Source organism: Pristiophorus japonicus, chromosome 2, assembly GCF_044704955.1.
Source record: "Pristiophorus japonicus isolate sPriJap1 chromosome 2, sPriJap1.hap1, whole genome shotgun sequence".
NCBI lineage: Eukaryota > Metazoa > Chordata > Chondrichthyes > Pristiophoridae > Pristiophorus > Pristiophorus japonicus.
Window position 1 is genome coordinate 169,564,071 of NC_091978.1, and position 22,197 is coordinate 169,586,267.

At 46.1% G+C, this 22,197-nt stretch overlaps 1 protein-coding gene across 6 annotated transcripts in view; it reads left to right on the forward strand.

Annotated features, from left to right (window-relative positions):
- Positions 1-22,197, forward strand: part of atp8a1 (ATPase phospholipid transporting 8A1) — a 509,869-nt gene that overhangs the window by 335,026 nt on the left and 152,646 nt on the right. For all 6 annotated transcript variants that reach the window (XM_070870244.1, XM_070870234.1, XM_070870228.1 and 3 more), the window contains 3 exons: positions 603-775; positions 5,827-6,010; positions 7,467-7,577. In XM_070870244.1, coding sequence (XP_070726345.1) covers positions 603-775; positions 5,827-6,010; positions 7,467-7,577 — 468 coding nt within the window. The remainder of the gene's footprint in view (positions 1-602; positions 776-5,826; positions 6,011-7,466; positions 7,578-22,197) is intronic.

Here is a 22,197-nt window from a genome sequence, read left to right on the forward strand (position 1 = left end):
CTGGCTTTCCTTCATCCATTGTTCTCGTAACCTCTCAAATATTGGGTGAGGTGTGTCAAAGAATGCCCTCTGCATTCTGAAGTTATGTTGAGTGTCCATTTCAACACTTGCAGGTTCTAAGTGCTCATTTACAGCATCTCTTGTGGTCAGTACAACTAACGTCTCTACCACAGAAGTAAGCTAATAGATGCACCTCTCCCATGTTTTCTACTCCACAATGATGGGTTATAACATCAGCATAATAAGAAATTAGAAAATTATGGGTTCATTGTCACAAATCTTATATTTGGAGTTATGCTCGTTGCAAATTGCACCTATGCCACAGGAAATTGGATTGAAAATTGTCCTTTTGGTGGTTTAGCCAGAGTAGAGGAAATGATTCTTCATGGTGTTCACATCAGGTTTTTAGAATTCTCACCCCTTCCGCTGTGATGGAAGAACTACATTTGTAATCCGTTTAACCAGATACATTCTTTGGGTGAGAATTCTGCCTTTTTTTTTTACTTTTCAGTTTTGTTGCTTTAGAAGTATGATTTATCAGTTTTCAGTAAACTTTTTGCTTGAAGTGTAAATCAGTTTACTTTTTAAAAATTATTTCACAGACTACAAGGGAAGCCCTGATCCGCCACTGCAGTACTCTAGGTGATGCTTTGCGTAAGGACAACGACTTTGCATTGATTATAGATGGGAAAACCCTCAAATATGCCTTGACATTTGGAGTGCGACAGTCCTTTTTGGATCTTGCTTTGTCTTGCAAAGCAGTCATCTGCTGCCGGTAAGCTAGAATGTGAACGTTTTGTGAATTCTTTGTTGGTTTTAAGTTTAAAAAATTAAATCCTGATTCTTGCAAGATGAAAATGGTCCAATTCCTTTGTCAGTTACATATGGTTAAGTATATACCAGCAATATGTTGCACATCTTTTGACTTTTTAAAAAAAAAAATTTAAAAAAGAAATGTGTGAGGTCGGGGACACAAGAACAAAATAGGATATTCTATGGCTGCGAAATTTGGCTCAGGAGGAGGAAGGGATGAGTCAGCCTGCAAATCCACGTTCTGGACGGGCTGTCCGTGAGCACATCATCAGACGCCAGTTCCCCTGAATGAAACCCCAGTTCCCTGTTGCTCAATACTTCCCCAGCTTACCATCCCTCTCACAGAACATCACAGTGTCCTCTTGGCCACAATGCTGAAATGAAAGCCACCACTCCAAACATAATTTTATAAATGATTAATTCCAAAACTACATTGCAAAGTCAACTTAAACACTGTGCATTCCCTTAGTGTCTGCCTTTCATGTACCTTTGCTTATCCTAGTGCTCCTACGAAGTGCTACCCCAACGGCTGCAGCATGAATGGTGGAAGGCTGCTGACTCTCTGGGTGGGGGGGAAACTGCGAAATAGCCTTGCGATCTCGAGCAGCTCTGGACCTAGAAGGCGCAGCTGTAGACTGCACCACCCCGGCATGGGCAACAGCTGGCTAACTGATGGGCAACAGGCGGAGTAGCAGTGGTGGAAATACAATGCTGTCATCATGAGAGAAGACAGCAGATTTGTGCTCCACAGAGCCACTGCTACTTCCCCGGGCGGTGCATCAGCATTCCTAGTAATCTGTTGGAGGACAGATTGCTGGACTGCTGAGAAACCCCGCAAGCCCCTTTCCACACTTGTAAATCCTGCCACGATATCAGTAGTCTGAGCTTGTGATAGCAATCTGAGCCTGCATGATACAAGTCTAAGCATCCACTGCAGCACTCCAATATATTGGATCACTTCCACTTGTGCTGCAATGGAAGCTGAGACATCGCCTATCACACCCAGCATCTTGTTTGGGTCCACAAGTACTCTAATGGAGTTGCTCATCACTTCTATCCTAGAAATCATGGGCTCGAAGCTCTGCGCAAAACCCTGTGCAAAGTTGGAGCCAGGCTCCTCCATGCTCCTCGATCGTGACAACACGCTCTCTGGCAGGCCGGCCAATGCACCAAGCATTTCTATGAATGCCCATCACCCTTCCGAAGGCTTCCCCATCGAAGTCCTCATCTGAGTCTTCTATAGCCGAACTAGTGTGCGATCTCTCCCTCCGGGGAGCTGGCACCTGCGCTACCCTTTCCCCCTACCCTGGCTGCAGCCCCCTCGTCCGGTGACTCACCACGTGCAGATCCCGTGTATATACTACTCTCTCTAGTTAGCGCAGTGCCTTTTTCTGAGCTAGTGCATGGGAGTGACAGGTCAAGTGACGGTGTCTTTTGTTCTTTCTGCACAGGCTCGGCTGGTTGAAGTTCTTGGGTATCTGAAAGGAGAAAGGCGCCAAGGGTCAGTTTGTAGTGAGGGGAGGGGGGGAAGCAAGCTGTGCATGCTTACAATCTGCAGATGGTGTAAGTGAGAAGAGATTGTGGGGGAAATGGGATATAAAAAAAGGACTAGGTATGTGTTATGTCTTGAATAAAGAGTCAGATCAGATACTGCAAGCTCGAAGTAAGGTGTGACCGTAGTCCTTTATTACAGCCCTGAATGCTTCTCCAGCCTGTGAGGCCTCCTTATGGACAGGTGCTCCCAAGGGATTGTGGGATCCCTTGGGATTCCAGGGGATGAGCCCTCTGGTGGTTAAACATGGTATTTACAGGTTTACATATATAACAGTATGAACATAGTCATCAATGATTTCAGCCTTGCCGATCACCACAGCCTCAGTAATGCCCCCTCCAATTATATCCAGAACCATCTCCTCCAGCTGGGTCAGGTTCTGCAACCATCCCTGCCCCCGGCTATTAGCTCCTGCTGGTGCCAGTTATGCGCCATCTTGAATAGAAAGGGAAGTGTGTCAGCGAGTGTGGTGCAATGTGTTTGGGTGATGCGCCTCTCATGGTTGTATAGCTGGCAATATAGTGTGCAAGGTGTGAGATGTGGTTGTGAGGCTTGCAACTGTGGCAAGTGTGTGAGGGTAAGATGAAGCTGTGATTGTGAGACATGAGTTGTGATAGAGATTATTGGTAGGTAAGTGATGGGTGTGTGGTGCACTGAACAGTTTGTGAGACTAGTGTTGCAGGATATGGCATTTGAAGATACATTCACTGACCTTGCCCACTTCTTCCAGTAGTGGATCCAGGTCTTGGGGGGGAAAAACTGGTGGCACTGACCACTTCAGCAATCTGCTCCACTGTCTTCGTACAGTCTGTCTGGAGGGCCTCCTGGCACACTGCGAGTAGAGGACCCCTCTCCTCCTCTCGACCGCCTGCACGAAGGCCTTCAGTGTTGTTTCCGAGAACCAAAGTGTCCTTTCTCTGCCCTATTGCGACATTGGTACCTTCCCCTTTCCTTGGCTACACTAAGAATGAGGTGCTTCTTTCAGAAAGCACCTCTCCTTGAAGTGGTGCAGACAGCATTTCACTCAGCAGGCAACCTTTAAATAGAGATCATACCGCCCACGAAATTGGGCCCCTGCTGTGTGCTGAGCCAACAAGCAGCACATTTAGCACTGTGCTTCAATCATGTTAAATAGCAGGCAGCAAGAATTTCACGTTCGGCCTGCATTACTTTCATCGCGATTCCTGTGCCTGTTTACGGACCTTATCAAATTTAGCCCCCTTGGTCTTTTGCACCTTAGCACAAAATTGCATTTTATGGTGATTTGAAAATAATTTAAAAATGTGCAGTGGAAATTGTGTAATAAAATGGGACATTTTAATTATATGCATAATGGCATATTTAGAACATAAGAAATAGGAACAGGAGTAGGCCATACGGCCCCTCGAGCCTGCTCCGCCATTCAATAAGATCATGGCTGATCTGATCATGGACTCAGCTCCACTCCCCTGTCCGTTCCCCATAACCCCTTATCCCCTTATCGTTTAAGAAACTCTCTCTTTCTGTCTTAAATTTATTCAATGTCCCAGCTTCCACAGTTCTCTGAGGCAGCAAATTCCACAGATTTACAATCCTCAGCAGAAATTTCTCCTCATCTCTGTTTTAAATGGGTGGCCCTTTATTCTAAGATCATGCCCTCTAGTTCTAGTCTTCCCCCATCAGTGGAAACATCCTCTCTGCATCCACCTTGTCAAGCCCCCTCATAATCTTATACATTTCGATAAGATCACCACTTATTCTTCTGAACTCCAGTGAGTAGAGGCCCAACCTACTCAACCTTTCCTCATAAGTCAACCCCCTCATCTCCGGAATCAACCTAGTGAACCTTCTCTGAACTGCCTCCAAAGCAAGTATATCCTTTCGTAAGTATGGAAACCGAAACTGCACGCAGTATTCCAGGTGTGGCCTCACCAAAACCTTGTGTAGCTGTAGTAAGACTTCCCTGCTTTTATACTCCGTCCCCTTTGCAATAAAGGCCAAGATACCATTTGCCTTCCTGATCACTTGCTGTACCTGCATACTATCCTTTTGTGTTTCATGCACAAGTACCCCCAGGTCCCGCTGTACTGCAGCACTTCGCAATCTTTCTTCATTTAAATAATTACTTTGAAAGAAAGCCAAATGTGCTATTATATATATAGCATCTGCTGATCAGGCAAAATCAACCTCATAAGTAGGAGAGGCCTCAACTGATTTAAAATAAGAAATTTGATCTGATTCGTAATGGCAAATTTTCTAATTGTGAAGTCATGGAACCTTGTTCACTGGGCTGAAGCCCCACAGTTGGAAAATGTATCCTTTCAAGGTTTGTCATTCCTGAATTCTATTGTTTTAACACTTTTGGACATTTCATCTTCTGCCAGCATTTATTTTGGTGGAATTTGCTACATATGTACTCATTCCAAAAGAACAAAGCGCATTTAAATAGAGGCAAAATACTGTACATGCTGGAAATCTGATCTAAAAACAGAAAATGCTGGAAATATTCATCAGGTCAGGCAGCATCTGTAGAGAGAGAGAGAGAGAGAGAGAGAGAGAGAGATACTGTTTCAGGACCGGACTTCCACTGCGCCCCCCACCCCTCATACACTTATGAGTTCTTATGGGCCGCCTGATTTTTCTGGAGGCTCGCAGCCGCTTCCTGCCCGTTGGTGGTAAAAACTTTAAATGATCCTAACTGATAATCATTCTTTACAAAGGTAGATTTTTATACTTAGCGCAAAGCTGTTACCTTGTTTTTATTTTGTTTTAATTTGTTCTCTGTGGCTTGCTGTAACTCTTGAGAAAATGGAAGTGGAAGCCAGGGAATGGGGCTGGGAAGTCAGTCAATGGGAAGGAAAAAAAAGACTGGATTTATATAGTGGCTTTGACGTCTCAAAGCGCTTTACAGCCAATGAAGTACTTTTTTTTTTGGAGTGTAGTCACTGTTGTAATGTAGGAAACGCGGCAGCCAATTTGCACACAAGCAAGCTCCCACAAACAGCAATATGATGATGACCAGATAATTTTTTGTTATGTAGATTGAGGGATAAATATTGGCCAGAACACCGCGGATAACTTTCCTGTTCTTCTTCGAAATAGTGCCATGGGATCTCTTACGTCCACTTTGAGAGGGCCTTGGTTTAAATGTCTCATCCAAAAGATGGCACCTCCAACAGTGCAGCACTCCCTCAGCACAGAACTAGTGTCAGCCTAGACTTTTTTTCTTGTGCTCAGGTCCCTGGAGTGGGACTTGAACCCACAACCTTCTGACTCAGGCGAGTGTGTTACCCACTACTCCACAGCTGACACTGTGGGTGTGGTAGAACAAATTTACCTATAATTAAGGGTGACAAAGAAGTATTGCACAAGAGTGAAATGTACACCCTATGGGCAGGACTTTTAAGATATATATAAAACACAATTATCCTCGGCTACCAAGGTTTTGTATCTCATTTTCCTTCCTTTTTCACTTTATTCAGAGTTTCTCCTCTTCAGAAGTCAGAAATTGTTGAGATGGTGAAGAAACAGGTGAAAGTTATAACACTAGCAATTGGTGATGGAGCGAATGATGTGGGAATGATCCAAACGGCACATGTTGGTGTTGGAATAAGTGGGAATGAGGGACTGCAGGCAGCAAATTCTTCTGACTATTCCATAGCACAGGTAACTTGAGTAGAAAATAATCATTTGATGTACAGAAACTTTAATAAACCTCAGTACATAGAGATATTTCAAAGTCACTGGCCTTGCAAAATATAGCTAATTTTTATTGAATGCAGTTATTAGGGGTGACATTGTACCAAATGCTCCTTTACTGTTCTCGCCTCAAATTGTCCAACTGATATTGTCATCCATACTGTAGATCATTATGCTGCCAACCTACTTTGAAGGGTCAAGTGATCAACTCCAAAAATATGTGGTTTGTGTTCATACTTCAATTTACTGTCAATTTAATAACACTTTCTAAAGCAGTTAGACTTTTCAAAAGTAACTCCAGTAATATATACCAGGATATTTAGTGTTAGTTATCATCATTTGGCAGTTTTATTTAAAACATCGAACACATTCTACTCTTTTTAAAATTTGTGAACATGAAAACTGTATATTTTTGAAATTTGTATAAGAGTATAATATACATTGAAGGGGGGCAATGTTTGTCTTTATTTGAGGTATCTTTTCCACGGATTATATCCTTCCTCTGGTTTCCTCCGAGCAGAGCAATTTCTCCCAGGACAATGGCCCAGTAGCAGCACCATACCAGTGCATTCCTTTCAGCATTTGCTCCCAGTTACTTTTCCAGCCTTTTGCTATTTAAATGGTAATTCTCCCTCCCAAGTTCAGCCCTGGATTCTCTTGCTGATCTTTTAAATCTTTTCTCCTTGTACCTGTCTGACTGGGCTGTCTTCAACTATAAATCAGCCTGGAGAGTCTGGACTGAAATCAGAAATGAGCTTTGTAATTTAAATATACATGCTGAAAGAGCAGGATAACAGCTAAGGGGAATGTGCCAAGACTATAAGAGTGTCTTCCTGACTTCAATTCAGGCTCCCACATTCGATTTTAAAATTGGAAACAATCTGGCAGGTTAGATACAGTAAGAGGAAATTTAACCAACAGCAGGAGGCAGGATGAAAGTTGAGTGAATTGCCATTTAAATGCAACCATGTTGGAAGAGTGGAGCAATAGTGGATATGAATGTGCTGATTGAATTGAATGAACCAGTTGAGTTTTTAGGACAATCCGACAGCTTCTTGGTCAGTGTTATTGGTACTGGCTTTTTATTTCCAGCTGCTTTTTTTTAAACTGAATTCAAATTCTCAAACTGCCATGGCAAAATTTGAACACTCATTCATTCTCTGGATTACCAGTCCAGGAACCTAACTACACCACTGTAATATAATATGACATTGTTGGTCCATTATTGTGTGTGTATTTTTTTTTTTGCATAACTGCATTGGCACTTTATAAGCAAAACATTGATGTACTGTTATTTTGTACATTTTGATAAGTTTGGAAATGACAAACCAAATCCACAGTTTCAACTTGACTTCCTTTTTTTTTAATTATTAAAAGATCATTATTGTGTAACGGACAATCATCATCCTCCCATTGTTTCTAGTTCAAGTATCTGAAGAACTTGCTGCTTGTTCATGGAGCCTGGAACTATAATCGCGTAGCAAAGTGTATCCTGTACTGCTTTTACAAGAACATAGTCTTGTACATTATCGAGGTAAGCTACTAGATTGCTTTCCTGATGCCCATTCCTTTTATTGTCAGTTGCCCTCGTGCTCTTCCCCTCTCGTCTGAAACGCTAACCAGGAAAATCACTTAGTGATACGGTGAGCTCTTGCTCAGCTATTCTCTCAATTGCCTGAACAGGTGCTGATCATCTACTTGAAGTCCGTCTCAAATCATTGGATTCCAGCACAAAACATTCACCCATTGAACATTAAAATCTGCCACATGGTAAAGGTACTTTTATTGATGGTGACCAGGAATTCTCAAACGTGCAATACCGCAAGCTTTTTGATCTGTTGTATAACACATTCTACATCATTCAGAGCATTGTGACAATGTCGTAATGAAAACATCTGAAGATGTTGCTAAATTTTGGTCTGTTTCTTCAATGAATAACTTGAGATAGGTATGACAGATAGTAGATAGATATGGTTGATGGTATATATGAAGAATGATCTTGAATTTATATAGCAACTTAACACACCTTCAAGATGTCTCGAAGCATATTACAGCCAATTAAGTACTTTTGAAATATGTGGCTGGATGTTCATGAGGATGATGGGTTGGGGGCAGTGGGGCTCCAATGTGCCAGGGAGCCTGGGTTCCCCGCAATGGGGCCTGATTTGAATATGCAGCCTCTGTCTCCCACTCGCAGTCAGCCAGATGGAGAGGCTGGCTAGCTGCGGGTGGGTAGGCTTGTGGCACTAGGCCATACAGGAGCGAGGGAGGAATCTGGTGGGGGCTGGTGCTGGCTTCCGGAGGATCGGGCCAGCCTCCGGAATATTGGTGGATGGAGGGGGTTCCATGAAGGTGATAAGGGATTTTGTGTGGGGCTCTCCAATCGCGGAAGGTGTGTTGGGTAGGGACCCGAGATCCAGGAGGCAAGTGTAAAAGCTCTTGTCTCCTGGATGCAGCAGCCCCTTCTTACTGTAGCTCTCAAGTTTTAAAAAGTGTGTTTTAAAAAAAAACATCCACATGCAGTTTAAAACAAAATGGAGATTAAAGAGGAGGCTTCCAGCCTCATTATAATCATTGAAATTGACATCCTGTCTCCTGGGAGCATGTTGGCTGCCCATCCCGCCTCTCTCAAAATCGGAAATAGGCTGGTCGGAGCTGGGTTCAGATCAGGAATACGATTATTTTTACAATTTAACTGCCCCCTCCCCCTGCTGTACACACTCATGTTTTTTCAGGTAAAAATTCCCCCCCAAAGTCACTGTTACAATGTAGGGAAACGTGATAGTCAATTTGTGCACAAGGTCCCACAAACAACAATGACATAATGACCAGATTGGTCGAGGGATAAATACTGGTCAGGACACTGGGAGAACTCTCTTGCTCCTCTTCAAATAAGGCCATGTGATCTTTTATGTCTACCTGAGAGGGCAGACAGGGCCTCAGTTTAATGTTTCATTTTAAAGATGGCATCTCCAGCAGTGCAGCGCTCCTAGTCATACACTGAAGTACCAGCCTAGATTATTTGCTCAAGTCTCTGGAATGGGATTTGAACCCACAACCTTCTGAGTCAGATGAGTGCTATCCAATCGGGCCAATTACTGCCCCATCCATCTACTCTCAATCATCAGCAAAGTGATGGATGTTGTCGACGACAGTGCTATCAAGCGGCACTTACTCACCAATAAGCTGCTCACCGATGCTCAGTTTGGGTTCTGCCAGGACCACTCGGCTCCAGACCTCATTACAGCCTTGGTCCAAACATGGACAAAAGAGCTGAGTTCTAGAGGTGAAGTGAGAATGACTGCCCTGATATCAAGGCAGCATTTGACTGAGTGTGGCATCAAGGAGCCCGAGTAAAATTGAAGTCAATGGGAATCGGGGGTGGGGGGGAGGTGGAGGGGGGGGAATTCTCCACTGGCTGGAGTCATACCCAGCACAAAGAAAGATGGTTGTGGTGGTTGGAGATCAATCATCCCAGCCCCAGGATATTGCTGCGGGAGTTCCTCAATGCAGTGTCCTAGGCCCAACCATCTTCAGCTGCTTCACCAATGACCTTCACTTCATCACAAGATCAGAAATGGGGTTGTTCGCCGATGACTGCACAGTATTTAGTGCCATTTGTAACTCCTCAGATAGTGCAGCAGTCCATGCCCGCATGCAGCAAGACCTGGACCTCATTCAGGTTTGGGCTGATAAGTGGCAAGTAACATTCACACCACACAAGTGTCAGGCAATGACCATCTCCAACAAGCGAGAGTCTAACCACCGCCCCTTGATAGTCAACGGGATTATCATCGCTGAATCCCCCACCATCAACATCCTAGGGTCACCAATGACCAGAAACTTAACTGGACGAGCCACATAAATACTGTGGCACCAAGAGCAGGTCAGAGGCTGGGTATTTTGTCGCGAGTGTCTCTCCTTCTGACTCGCCAAAGGCTTTCCACCATCTACACGTCAGGAGTGTAATGGCATACTCTCCAAGTGCCTGGATGAGTGCAACTCCAAGACCACTCAAGAAGCTCCAGGAAAAAGCAGCCCGCTTGATTGGCACCCCATCCACCACCTTCAACATTTACTCCCTCCACCACTGGCACACCGTGGCTGCAGTGTGTACCATCTATAAAATGCACTGTAGCAACTCACCACAGCTTCTTCGGCAGCACCTCCCAAACCCATGACCTCTACCACCAAAAAGTACAAGTGCAGCAGATGTGTGTGAGCACCATTACCTGCAAGTTCCCCTCCAAGTCACACACCATCCTGACTTGGAAATATATTGCCGTTCCTTCATCGTCACTGGGTCAAAATCCTGGAACTCCCTCCCTAATAGCACTGTGGTAGTACCTTTACTACAAGGACCGCAGCGGTTCAAGAAGATGGCTCACCACCACCTTCTAAAGGCCAATTATAGATGGGCAATAAATGCTGGCCTTGCCAGTGAGGCCCTCATCTTGGAACAAAAAAAAATCAGATTCAAAGCTGACACTTTGTAGATTATTAATAGTGCATACTGATTATTCATAGATATAGATTATTAACAATAAATATTAATAACGGAAATTCATGACCGGCATCAATTTGTAGAGTCCTGAACTTTTTACATCAGTTTTCAACCCAAAGAGTTTTGGCAGGATATGAATACTGCACTAGATTTTCTGTCCCAGCTTTCTTTACACATCCATTATTAAAACTTTATCCCCCCCTTAAGATGTACATGCATCTTGTTTTGGGATCTGCAGGAGTGTTGCTATTCCCACTGAGTCTATAATAATGAATCTTATTCAAGATGTGACCATGGCTTTCTTTGTAAAAGTTACATTATTGAATTAACAAAATTTAGAAAAGAGGATCAGAGGTTATAAAATCTGTTTGTCTTATTTCATTATCTCAATTGATCTACAATGCTGAATTATAAGTTTACTTGATGACTGGGGGGGCAATGCTGTGTGGCGGGGTCAGGTTGGTGGAGGACCTTTGTCTTACAGATGTTTAGTGTAAGGTCCATGCTTTCATACGCCTCGGTGAAGATGTTGATGATCACTTGGAGTTCAACCTCTGCACGCAGACACAAGTGTCATCTGCGTATTGTAGTTCGATGACAGAGGATGGGACGGTCTTGGATCTGGCCTGGAGGCAACCAAGGTTGAAGAGGTTCCCACTGGTACTTTCGTTTAGTTCCACTCCAGCGGAGAGCTTGTTGAGTGAGAGGTGGAACATTGCACCGAGGAAGATCGAGAAGAGAGTTGGCACGATCACGCAGCCCTGCTTGATACCCGGCCCAGATGTTGATTGGGTCTGTGGTGGATCCGTTGGTCAGGATCACGGCTTGCATGTCGTCGTGGAGCAGGCGGAGGATGGCGACAAACTTTTGGGGGCAGCCGAAACAGAGGAGGACGCTCCATAGTCCCTCGCAGTTAACAGATCCACGGCGCCGCCCTGGACAACGTGGACCATTTTCCAAATCTCGGGAGCCTATTGTCAGCAAGGGTGACTAGGTTCATTACCGCCTCCAGTGCACCAGCTCAGCCTTCGGCCGCCTGAGGAAGAGTGTGTTCGAAGATCAGGCCCTCAAATCTGGCACCAAGCTTATGGTCTACAGGGCTGTAGTGATGCCCGCCCTCCTGTATGGCTGAGCCATGGACCATGCACAGTAGACACCTCAAATCGCTGAGAAATACCAACGATTTCTCCGCAAGGTCCTGCAAATCCCCTGGGAGGACAGACTCACCAACATCGGTGTCCTCGATCAGGTCAACATCCCAAGCATTGAAGCACTGACCACACTCGACCAGCTCCGTTGAGCGGGCCACATTGTTCGCATGCCCGACACACGACTCCCTAAGCAAGTGCTCTACTCTGAACTAGATGGCAAGCGAGACCCAGGTATGCAGAGGAACGTTTCAAGGACACCTTCAAAGCCTCCTTGATAAAGTGCAACATCCCCACCGACACCTGGGAGTCCCTGGCCAAAGACCACCCTAAGTGGAGGAAGACCATCTGGGAGGGCGCCGAGCACCTCTAATCTCGTTGCCGAGGGCATGCAGAAAACAAGCGCAGGCAGCGGAAGGAGCGTGCGGCAAACCAGACTCCCCACCCTCCCTTTCCTTCAACGACTGTCTCTCCCACCTGTGACAGAAACTGTAATTCCCGTATTGGACTGTTCAGTCACCTGAGAACTCACTTTTAGAAGTCTTCCTCTATTTCAAGGGAATGCCTATGATATAAGGTTACTGAAAGAAAAAACAAAGACTTGCATTTATATAGCGCCTTTCATGACCTTGATGTCCCACAGCGCTTAACAGCTAATTAAGTACTTTTGATGTGTAGTCACTGGTGTAATGTAGGAAATTATTTGATCTGAACAATCATAAAAACCAGGTAAAAGAAAAATTAGTTTCCTTGCTGGCGTACAGATATCGCACGAGAGTTCAGCATAAGTTTGTACACCACTTATAGGGGTCAAGTTCCGGGCCGCGCCTAGAACGGCACAGCCCTGCGAGCCGCCCCTGATTTCCACGCTCAAAACCGCGCGGAAAACTTAGCTTGGTATTCTCCCCGCTGCTGGAACGGTCCAGGCCCTTGGCCCGTAGCACAGCACAAGCTGTGGGGGGGGGGAGGGCGGAGCGGGGTCCCAGCGCTGAAAACAGTGCCGAGACCTCTGCACATGCACGCTAGAGTGTGCGCGCATGTGCAGTAGCTCCAGGCGCCAGAGGCTGTGTGGGAGGGGCCCAAAGCATGCCGCCCCTAGCCCTGGTCGAATGGGCTCACTGGGGCGGCGAAGATCGGACTTGGGCCTCCCTCCCTCTTCAGCTCTTGCTCCGGCTCCCACCCCCCTGTTCAGGTCCGCTGCCTGCCGCTCCCACCCCGTTCAGCTCCCGCTCCGCTCCAGCTCTCTCTCTCCCCCCCCCCGCCCCCCCCTCCCGACGTTCAGCTCTCTGTCTGGTCCGCGCCCCCCCCCCCCGGCATGCCCTTGACGGGGCCCGCCCGCCCGCATCTTGCTGGCGGCAGGTCCCACCCGAAGTCTTCGGCTCGGCTTCCTCTCGTAGGCCGGGCCCGTTCAGCCTCTTTCGTCCCCGCTCTCTCCCCCTCCCTCCCTCTCCTCTCTCTCTCTTTTTGCCCCCAACCTCCCTCCCCCACCCCTCGTTGTCAGAAACACAGACAGAGACACACACTGAGGGGGGGGCCCATCCCAGCACGCTGTTGGAGGGCTCCCGGTGCTGTAGTCGGTGAGTAGAAACTTAATTTTTTTTTAAATAAAGAAATAAATAAATTTTGATTTATTGATTTATTTATCATTTATTATTGATGATTGCTTTTTATTTGTTAGTGATGTGTTTCATGTTTGTAAACTTCCCTTCCACCCATCCCCCCCATCTCTCGTTCCCTATGCCTGGTTTCTAAGTATAGGCAAGGTTTTTCTGAGCGTACAAAAATCTACACTTCATTCTAAGTTAGTTTGAAGTAAGTTTTTGCTGCCTAAACTTGCAAAACAGGCATAAGTGGCTGGACACGCCCCCTTTTGGAAAAAAAATCTGTTCTAACATGAAACTGTTCTGACTAGACTTGGAGCAAACTAAATGCCGAGAATTGCAATTTTTAAGATACTCCATTTTAAACTAGTTGCTCCAAAAAAAAATAGGAGCAACTCGGGCTGAAGCTTGACCCCTTAGTTTCAGCAGTCCTGTTTTAAAGCTAGCCACATAGAATGTATAATTTTTGTTTCAGTAAAAGGCCTTTCACATTGATTTTTTTTTCATCAATTGTTTATAATTATCTTAAGAAAAGCTGTCATGTATGGTAAAGGTTTAATGTTGAACAAAGTAAATTTCAGGTTTACAGTAATGGGAAGCTTGACCTGATGGTATTAATTGATGAGTTTGAAAATGTTTTCAATTTTTTAAAAAATCCATTAAATGGTCTAGCTGCCAGCGCATAAATCCATCCTTCAAATTATTTGTTTTTAATTGGAATGTAAAATGACTGCACCCTATTGGTAATGCAACACAAACTATTTACACTGACATTTTGTTACAAAACAGAACATTTACTTTATCACCATGCTTTCAGCAGATATTGCACGCTGAGGCCTGATGCACACTCCGTTAAATTGGCAGTTCTAAAGTAACACCCAAGTGTTATGCATGCAACACTATGTAACCAGCATTCTACCGCCACCAGAGGGCGCATCTGTTGGAGTCTCAAGGGATCCCAGCATCCCTTGGGAGCACTGTATCAAAGCAGGCCTCCCATGCTGTACCAGTACTCTGGTTAGAATAAAGAGACTAAGGTCACACTCATTCACGTCTACAGTACTTAGTCACATTGCTTTATTTGAAACATAACTGGCGACAAGATAATGAACCATCATGCGAAAATGCAGAGAACTGTTGGTATCCTGGAGAAATTCTCAGAAGGTGATGATTGGGAGGCCTTTGTGGAGCGACTCGACCAATACTTCGTGGCCAACGAGCTGAAAGGGAGCGTGAACGCTGCCAAACAAAGGGCGATCCTCCTCACCGTCTGCGGGGCAACAACCTATGGCCTGATGAAGAATCTTCTAGCTCTGGTGAAACCAACAACCAAATCTTGTGAAGAACTGTGTACACTGGTCTGGGTGCACCTAAATCCGAAGGAAAGCGTTCTGATGGCAAGGTATCGATTTTACACATGTCAATGGTCTGAAGGCCAGGAAGTGGTGAGCTACGTCACCGAACTAAGGCGCCTTGCAGGACATTGCGAATTCGATGCATTCCTGGAGCAAATGCTAAGAGACTTTTTTGTGCTTGGCATTGGCCATGAGGTTATCCTTTGCAAACTATTGACTGTTGAAACACCGAACCTGAGCAAAGCCATAACGATAGCCCAGGCATTTATGTCCACCAGCGATAACACCAAACATATTTCACAGCATAAAGATGCTTCGGCAAGTACTGAACACAAAGTAACATCGTTTTTAGGCAGGAATGCAGATGCAGAACTTACATGCCTGCAGCTGCACGACCTCAGATGACTGAGTCCGCCATCAAGTGTGACTGCGAGGTAATTGACACCTTGTTGGCGCTGCGGAGGTGATCATCGAGCCCATCAATGCCGCTTCAAACACTCTGCGTGCAAAGGCTGTGGAACAATGGGACACCTCCAGCGAATGTGTAGACGAGCTGAAACCCTGCAAACCACCACATTGCAGAGGAAGACCGAACTATGACAGATCAAACTGAACTAGAGTCTCGAACCGAGGAGGCAGAAGTGTACGGGGTACACACCTTCACCACGAAATGTCCATCGATCATATTAAAAGTTGGACTGAACAGAATTCCAGTATCCATGGAATTGGACACAGGTGCGAGTCAGTCCATCGTGAGCAAAAAGGCCTTCAACAGGCTGTGGTGCAACAAGGCATAAAGGACCAAACTGAGCCCTATTCACACCAAGCTGAGAACTTACACGAAAGAGCTAATCCATGTAATTGGCAGTGCAGCAGTAAAAGTCTCCTATGATGGAGCAGTGCATAAACTCCCACTATGGATTGTACCAGGAGATGGCCCCACACTGTTCGGCAGAAGTTGGCTGGGAAAAATCCGCTGGAACTGGGACAACATCCGAGCGCTTTCGTCCGTCGACGACACCTCGTGCCCAGGTTCTGAGCAAGTTTCCGTCATTGTTTGAGCCAGGCATTGGAAATTTCTCTGGGGCGAAGGTGCAGATCCACTTGATTCCCGGTACACGACCCATCCACCACAAGGCACATGCGGTGCCATACATGATGCGAGAGAAAGTGGAGATCGAGCTCGACAGGCTGCAATGAGAGGGCATCATCACGCCGGTGGAGTTCAACGAGTGGGCCAGTCTGATTGTTCCGGTTCTCAAGGGCGATGGCACGGTCAGAATTTGTGGGGACTACAAAGTAACGATTAGCCGTTTTCGCTGCAGGACCAGTACCAGTTACCCAAGGCAGACGACCTATTTGCGACGCTGGCAGGAGGGAAGACGTTCACGAAGTTGGACCTGACCTCAGCCTACATGACGCAGGAGCTGGCGGAATCTTCGAAAGGCCTCACCTGTATTAACACGTACAAAGATCTACAATAGATGTCCGTTTGGGATTCGATCGGCCGCGGCTATTTTTCAAAGGAACATGGAGAGACTGCTAAAGTCGGTTCCGCGCACCGTGGTTTTCCAGGACGACATATTGATCACACGTCGGGACACCATCGAACACTTGCAGAACCTGGACAAGGTTCTAAGTCGGCTTAGATCGTGTGGGACTCTGGTTGAAACGCTCAGTGTGTTTTCCTGGTGCCAGAGGTCGAGTTCTTAGGGGGAAGAATCGTGGCAGACGGCATCAGACCCACCGATGCCAAGACGGAGGCCATCAAGAACGCGCTGAGACCACAGAGCGTGACGGAGCTGCGGTTGTTCCTGGGACTTCAATTATTTTGGTCATTTCCTACCCGGGTTAAGCACCTTGCTCGAACCTCAACACGTTGCAACGCAAGAGAGCTGATTGGGTATGGGAGAAATCACAAGAGACTGCTTTTGAGAAAGCCAGAAATCTGTTATGTTCTAACCAACTACTTGTTCTGTATGATCCATGTAAACGTTTAATGCTAGCTTGCAATGCGACTTCGTACAGGGTCGGTGTGTTACAACAAGCAAACTAATCGGGAACATTGCAACCGGTCGCTTAAGCATCCAGGAGCTTGTCCAAGGCCAAAAGGGCCGACAGCAAGATTGAAAAAGAAGCTTTTGCATGCGTTTACGGGGTTTAAAAAAAAATGCACCAGTATCTTTGGGTTTAAGTTTGAGTTAGAAACTGATCATAAGCTGCTCACATTGCTATTCTCAGAGAGCAAAGGTATTAATACCAATGCCTCTGCTCGCATCCAAAGATGGGCGTTCACGCTGTCTGCATATAACTGTAATTCGCCACAGGCCAGGCACAGAGAACTGCGCTGACGCCCTCAGTCGGCTACCATTGCCCACTATCCGGGTGGAAATGGTACAGCCTGCAGACTTGCTCATGGTGATGGATGCATTTGAAAACGAAAAGTCACCCGTTACGGCCCGCCAGATCAGGACCTGGACCAGCCAGGATCCTTTACTGTCCCTTGTATAAAAAAAAAAATTCTGTCCTCCATGGGAGCTGGTCCAGCGTCACAGCGGAGATGCATGAAGAGATCAAGCCATTCCAGCGGCGCAAAGACACAAAAACCATGCCAAAAATTGCTGGTCACAGGAATGTGGAAAGGGAGGCCCTTGAGACAATCACTATCGCTAGGGGGGTAGTGCTGGACAGGCTAATGGGACTCAAGGTAGACAAGTTCCCTAGTCCTGATGAAATGCATCCCAGGGTATTAAAAGAGATGGCGGAAGTTATAGCAGATGCATTCGTTATAATCTACCAAAATTCTCTGGACTCTGGGGAGGTACCAGCAGATTGGAAAGCAGCTAATGTAACGCCTCTGTTTTTTTAAAAAAAAGGGGGCAGACAAAAGGCAGGTAACTATAGGCCGGTTAGTTCAACATCTGTAGTGGGGAAAATGCTTGAAGATATCATTAAGGAAGAAATAGCGGGACATCTAGATAGGAATAGTGCAATCAAGCAGACGCAACATGGATTCATGAAGGGGAAATCATGTTTAACTAATTTACTGGAATTCTTTGAGGAAATAACGAGCATGGTGGATAGAGGTGTACCAATGGATGTGGTGTATTTAGATTTCCAAAAGGCATTCGATAAGGTGCCACACAAAAGGTTACTGCAGAAGATAAAGGTACGCGGAGTCAGAGGTAATGTATTGGCATGGATCGTGAATTGGCTGGCTAACAGAAAGCAGAGAGTCAGGATAAATGGGTCCTTTTCGGGTTGGAAATCGGTGGTTAGTGGTGTGCCACAGGGATTGGTGCTGGGACCACAACTGTTTACAATATACATAGATGACCTGGAAGAGGGGACAGAGTGTAGTGTAACAAAATTTGCAGATGACACACAGATTAGTGGGAAAGCGGGTTGTGTAGAGGACACGGAGAGGCTGCAAAGAGATTTAGATAGGTTAAGCGAATGGGCTAAGGTTTGGCAGATGGAATACAATGTCGGAAAGTGTGAGGTCATCCACCTTGGGGGGGAAAAAAAACAGTAACAGGGAATATTATTTGAATGGGGAGAAATTACAACATGCTGTGGTGCAGAGGGACCTGGGGGTCCTTGTGCATGAAACTCTTTTATGGGGTCCTTGTGCATGAAACTCTTATGAACCCCAAAAAGTTAGTTTGCAGGTGCAGCAGGTAATCAGGAAGGCGAATGGAATGTTGGCCTTCATTGCGCGAGGGATGGAGTACAAAAACAGGGAGGTCCTGCTGCAACTGCATAGGGTATTGGTGAGGCTGCACCTGGAGTACTGCGTGCAGTTTTGGTCACCTTACTTAAGGAAGGATATACTAGCTTTGGAGGGGGTACAGAGACGATTCACTAGGCTGATTCTGGAGATGAGGGGGTTACCTTATGATAGATTGAGTAGACTGGGTCTTTACTCGTTGGAGTTCAGAAGGATGAGGGGTGATCTTATAGAAACGTTTAAAATCATGAAAGGGATAGACAAGATAGAGGCAGAGAGGTTGTTTCCACTGGTCGGGGAGACTAGAACTAGGGGGCACAGCCTCAAAATATGGGGGAGCCAATTTGAAACCGAGTTGAGAAGGAATTTCTTCTCCCAGAGGGTTGTGAATCTGTGGAATTCTCTGCCCAAGGAAGCAGTTGAGGTTAGCTCATTGAATGTATTCAAATCACAGATAGATTTTTAACCAATAAGGGAATTAAGGGTTACGGGGAGAGGGCAGGTAAGTGGAGCTGAGTCCACAGCCAGATCAGCCATGATCTCTTTGAATGGCGGAGCAGGCTCGGGGCTAGATGACCTACTCCTGTTCCTAATTCTTATGTTATGTTCTTATGAAATTTCCATCCAGGTGGATTGTCTTTTGTGGGATAATCACATGGTTTTGCCCAAGAAAGGCAGGGAAACGTTCATACACGACCTACACAGTACCCACCCAGGCATAGTAATGATCAAAGCTATAGCCAGATCCCATGTGTGGTGGCCCGGCAAGATTTGGAGTCTTGCGTGAGCCAATGCAACACTTGCTCTCAACTGAACAATGCACCCAGGGAGGCACCGCTAAGTTTGTGGTCATGGCCCTCCAAACCGTGGTCTAGGATCCACGTTGACTTCGCTGGCCTGTTTCTAGGCAAAAAGTTCTTGATTGATGTGGATGCTTATTCAAAATGGATTGAGTGTGATATAATGTCTGTAAGCATGTCCACTGCCACCATCGAAAACCTACGAGCCATGTTTGCCACGCATGACCTGCCTGATGTCCTTGTCAGCGACAATGGGCCGTGCTTCACCAGCGCTGAATTCAAGGAATTCATAACCCACAGTGGGATCAAGCACGTCACATCTGCCCTGTTCAAGCCTGCATCTAATGGCCAGGCAGAACGGGCAGTCCAAACCATCAAGCAAAGCATGAAACGCGTGTCGGAAGGCTCTCCCTGCAGACCTGCCTGTCCCAGTCCTGCTCAGCTACCACACTAGACCCCACTCGCTCACCGGGGTTCTCCCTGCCGAACTGCTCATGAAAAGGGCACTCAAAACAAGGCTCTCTCTAGTCCACCCTGATCTCCATGATCATGTCTAGGGCAGGCGGCATCAACAAATCGCGCAAATTTGTCACGCGATATTGAAGTCAATGACCCTGTATTTGTACTCCACTATGGACATGGTCCCAAATGACTTGCTGGCACTGTCATAGCCAAAGAAGGGAGTAGAGTGTTTCAGGTAAAACTCGCAAATGGACTAACTTGCAGAAAGCATTTGGATCAAACCAAACTGCGATTCACAGACAGCCACGGGCAACCTGAAGAGGACACCACCAACTTCGACCCTCCGATACACACACAAGTGGCAATCGACATCACGGTTGACCACGAAGCTGACTCATCATCCCCAGCAGCCCAGCAAGGCGAGCTGCGCAGCAGCCCAGCGAAGGCCTAACCAACTCACCTGCACCTGTCTTTGTACTGAGACGATCAACTCGGAAGCGGAAAGCCCCAGATCGTCTCACCCTGTAACTAAGTGTACTATTGACTTTGCGGGAGAGGAGGGAGTGATGTTATGAATGCAACACGATGTAAGCAGCATTCTACCGCCACCAGAGGGCGCATCTGTTGTAGTCCTAAGAGATCCCAGCATCCCTTGGGAGCACTATATAAGCAGGCCTCCCAGTACTCTGGAGTTAGAATAAAGAGACTAAGGTCACACTTACTCATGTCTACAGTACTCAAGTCACATTGCTTTATTCGAGACATAACACCAAGAAAGATGAGTAGTGCACGGGGTACTCAGAGGCTACGTGCCGAGGTGCTTCCTCCCCAATACCAAATAGACATTTTAGTGCTGCTCAAGGCCACCATTCAAACCTGCTTGCCACCTGGTGGCAGGAAATGTCTTCCGTTTAAGAACGTACAAAGAAGCTTTGAGAGCAGAACTACGGAGTAGTCTTCAGTTCTATTTGCCTACTGTTCCAACTCAATGCTAATATAAGTGAGGTGAGAGCATATGAAAGGGAGCAGGATTAAAGAAAAGTAATCCATGTGTTGATTGGATCTTGTGACATCTCAAGTCAGAAGTCCTTCTGTATGCACAGTTGTCTACATGGGCCCGATTTTAACTAGACTCATGTTTGGGACGGACACGTTGTGCCTGCAGAATCGGGAAGTCCACTACACTGCCGTGCACAATTTCCAGCACTTGGTTTACAGTGTGGTTTCATATAAGAGTTTGATAATCTGAATTGTCTGTGGATTACTGAAATTGCTGAGCAATAGGCTGATCTCAAATATGTCTGGCTACAAGGCGCTGTGATGATCCTCCTCCTGTTTCCTCTTTCTCCTCGTCTTCCTTAACAACAACAGCAACTTGAATTTCTTTAGCGCCTTTAACATAGTAAAACGTCCCAAGGCGCTGCACAGGAGTGTCACAAGTTTAAAAATTTGACACCGAGCCACATAAACAATTACAGCAGATGAGAGCGCGGTTTTAAGGAGCATCTTAAAGGAGGAAAAAGAGGTAAAGAGGTTTAGGGAGGGAGTTCCAGAGCTTGGGGCCTAGGCAGCTGAAGGCATGGCCACCGATGGTTGAGGGATTATAATCAGGAATGCTTAAGAGGGCAGAATTTTGAGGAATGCAAATATCTCTGGGTTGTGGGGCTGGAGGAGAATAGAGGGGGGGATGGGTGAGGCCATGGAGGGATTTGAAAATAACGATGAGAAATTTGAAATCAAGGCGTTACTTAACCGGGAGCCAATGCAGGTCAGCGAACACAAAGGTAATGGGTGAGCAGGGGTGCGAGCTAGGACATGGGCAGCCGAGTTTTGGATCACCTATAGTCTACCTAGGATATTAGAACATAAGAATTAGGAACAGGAGTAGGCCATCTAGCCCCTCGAGCCTGCTCCGCCATTCAATAAGATCATGGCTGATCTGGTCGTGGACTCAGCTCCACTTACCCGCCCTCTCCCCGTAACCCTTAATTCCCTTATTGGTTAAAAATCTATCTATCTTTGACTTGAAAACATTCAATGAGCCAGCCTCAACTGCTTCCTTGGGCAGAGAATTCCACAGATTCACAACCCTCTGGGAGAAGAAATTCTTTCTCAACTCGGTTTTAAATTGGCTCCCCCCGTATTTTGAGGCTGTGCCCCCTAGTTCTAATCTCCCCGACCAGTGGAAACAACCTCTCTGCCTCTATCTTGTCTATCCCTTTCATGATTTTAAATGTTTCTATAAGATCACCCCGAATCCTTCTGAACTCCAAGGAGTAAAGACCCAGTCTACTCAATCTATCATCATAAGGTAACACCCTCATTTCTGGAATCAGCCTAGTGAATCGTCTCTGTACCCCTTCCAAAGCTTGTATATCCTTCCTTAAGTAAGGTGACCAAAACTGCACGCAGTACTCCAGGTGCGGCCTTACCAATACCTTATACAGTTGCAGCAAGACCTCTGCTTTTGTACTCCATCCCTCTCGCAATGAAGGTCAACATTCGATTCGCCTTCCTGATTACCTGCTGCACCTGCAAACTAACCTTTTGGGAT